General features: G+C 47.6%; 1 protein-coding gene across 1 annotated transcript in view; it reads right to left on the bottom strand.

Annotated features, from left to right (window-relative positions):
- The window catches only part of tulp3 (TUB like protein 3), a gene marked incomplete at its 5' end in the record, with an annotated part of 21742 nt that extends 20525 nt beyond the window's left edge, over positions 1-1217 (bottom strand). Inside the window, one exon of the mRNA XM_084447867.1 lies at positions 1153-1217. Within this exon, the coding sequence (XP_084303993.1) occupies positions 1153-1217 (65 nt within the window). The remainder of the gene's footprint in view (positions 1-1152) is intronic.
- Positions 1218-2727: the final 1510 nt, after the last annotated feature.

Here is a 2727-nt window from a genome sequence, read left to right as displayed (position 1 = left end):
CCTGCGGGGTGCGACACCGAGCAGGTAACCATGGACACTGCAGTCAACACTGCACCTCGCTGATTAAAAACTGCGGCCAATTGCTCCCACCGCCCCTGTAGTGAATTTGGAATGTGTTTTGGCACTATGCTGTAAAGATTTACTGACTGACAACAGGGACAATGTGACAACCGCTGTATGGCGTAAAAATGATTATCACAAACAAGCTGCTGAATAACTTCAAAATCCCCCCCTCTGTCCCTGTCAAAACCACCCCTCTAAATACCCCTAAATACCTGTGGTATTTAAACACAACATAGCCTAACTTAATGGATTCATGTAATGTCAACACAGAGACAATGGATAATGTATTCTTAATAAATACATCAAATCAAAACAAATCAAAGATTTCCATAAATCAGTTCCTAGGCCTTTTGTGGCTTCAGAAGCTTTTTTCTAAGCCTGAATTATTTTCATAGTTCATGTAGATCTGCAAATTATTTCAGTTGGTTTCAGTTACACAAAGACTAGATGCGTCACTAGAAGATCTGGGGGATTATTCCGAATATTGTCTAGATTAGGAGGCTCCCGTTTCCCAGGGAGATTCATTCAAGAGGTTTCAAAACGGTGGACAGAACGAGCTCTTGGCACTTCCTCGGTTACAGCATACAGGGCCTGGTAGGATCAAAAGACCACAATAACCAACGTCAGCGACTCTTGTTAGAGCACAGTGAGTGAACAGTCTTGGCCTCTGAATAAGTAACAACATGACTGGCAGAAACATGAGAGATGGAGGCACATTCTTAACGGTGGCCGAGCCACTCAGCCAAGGGAAGACAGCCGGGGAATGAGGCAGTCTCCCTGTCAGACTCCCACCTGGCTGCACAGGTCAGGTCACTAGTCGACTATACCATCCCTTTCTTTTTCTCTTTTTTTGTCTCTCTTTCTTTCTCTCTCTGTCATTTTCCTGTATCACACATTCCACACATCGATATGAAACCTGTATGTGCATGTAAGCATATTGTGTACATCCTAGATGCTTGTTCGTATCTATAAAATGTGACACTTGTTAAACGACCCATCAACATGATAGCAATGGAACTATATTTAGGCCCCTGCAATGTATTAAAAAAAATGCAGACCTAAATAAAGAATGTGTGTGTGTGTGTGTACCTGTAGGACCAGCGGCTGTAGACGGGCTGAGCAGCACCACCACCACCACTCTTCACTGTGTCCATGCTGCTGCTGCTGCTGTGAGATTGAGCTATAGTCCAAAACGTCCAGAGCTTTGCTCAGACACCGCCTGGCTGCTAGAGACCGCGTTCATTCGCCACAGGGTCCAGGGGGCGACTGCGCGGCGGTCCTACCTAGCGCCGGAGCACCTACCAGATCCCTGCTCATATACAGCCGGTGGGGAAGGAGTGCCGTGGGAGTGACGGCCTGCACAGCCCTGGGCGACCGAGGTCTGACACTAGGAGCCGTTGCCATGGCGCCGCACTCTGAGCTACGCTCTCTGAGCACCGAACGTGACCTCGCATGGGGATTAGCGGTCAGGGAGATGTGTTAAAACGCACAGGGCCAAAACGATGTGGAAGACAGGCTTCATTCAGAATGAGGGAACGATTGAGCTAGGTCCACGACCTGTCCCTTCAACTGTAGCCGGTAGGAAGGCAGAATCAAAGGCAGGTACGGGTACAGTAACTAGTTGGAAGTTGGGAGTTGTTGTGGTGGTGTGGCTTGCTTCACTTACTGGACATGTCTGACAAATTGCAGAAATCTCACTTACACAACATTTCCTCAAATTCAAGAGGTGGACATTACACATAGGCCTATCGGAAGCACAAGTTATTGAGAGATGTCTGCTCAACGGAAGTTCTCAATGATTCAGAAGGTTTCATTTGCTAAAATAGCCCAAGAGCTGGTGAAATGAAATTGAATGTAATCGTCTGCTTATCTGTGGAAGTAGGCTAACTGTTCTGCTTTCCTGTTCTATGTTTAACAGATGTCTGAGGAGACAAGTAATTAAACGAACTTTATAACTACTTAGTCTGGTTATTCCCATTGCCGGAAGCACGAATAACCTCTCACTTCATCTCACCTCTAAAACTGGCAAGACGTTGAGGGATGACGGCCGCAAGCCAGTTGCTAGGAAACCAGAACCTTTAACTCTTTTTCTTCTGCATCTGTATGTATTACGTGTGTGTATGGGGGGGGGGTTAGTGTGTGTGTGTGTGTGTGTGTGTGTGTATAACAGGGAGAGTGTCATTCCCATCAGCCGAGGACGGTCTAGGGAATCATTCAGCTAGGGGAGTAATTAAACCATGTCAAAACAAACTGCGGTGACGGTAATCTTAGCTGGCTGAACCCCCCCCCCTCCCCTCTCCCAGTCGACTAGCCAACACACGATGACAGACGGGGATGAGAACTGTTAACAGCTAAATCGTAGCAAGATGAATCAGCCGTACTAACGGGGGAGCTTTCATGCGAGAGCTGGCCTATTGCGAATACCAGAGATGCTTTTTCTGAGTCATGGCAGTCCGCACTGCACGGCCGACGCAGGCTAGTGGATTGCTCAAGCCGTGGTGCCATATGTGTTTGGAATGCGCTGAGTCGGGGGAGCGGAGAAGTAAACTGAACCTCATGTTTCCCTCTGCTGGAAAGCACTGCTTAACCACAAGTCTTGCATACGGCCTCAGCCTAGTAGTCGGCCTGTCATGTTCAAACCAAGCGTAGTTTATTGCAACCACG

The sequence above is a fragment of the Borostomias antarcticus genome, assembly GCF_949987555.1.
Source record: "Borostomias antarcticus genome assembly, chromosome: 13".
Classification (NCBI taxonomy): domain Eukaryota; kingdom Metazoa; phylum Chordata; class Actinopteri; order Stomiiformes; family Stomiidae; genus Borostomias; species Borostomias antarcticus.
This window is presented reverse-complemented; position numbering and strand designations above follow the sequence as displayed.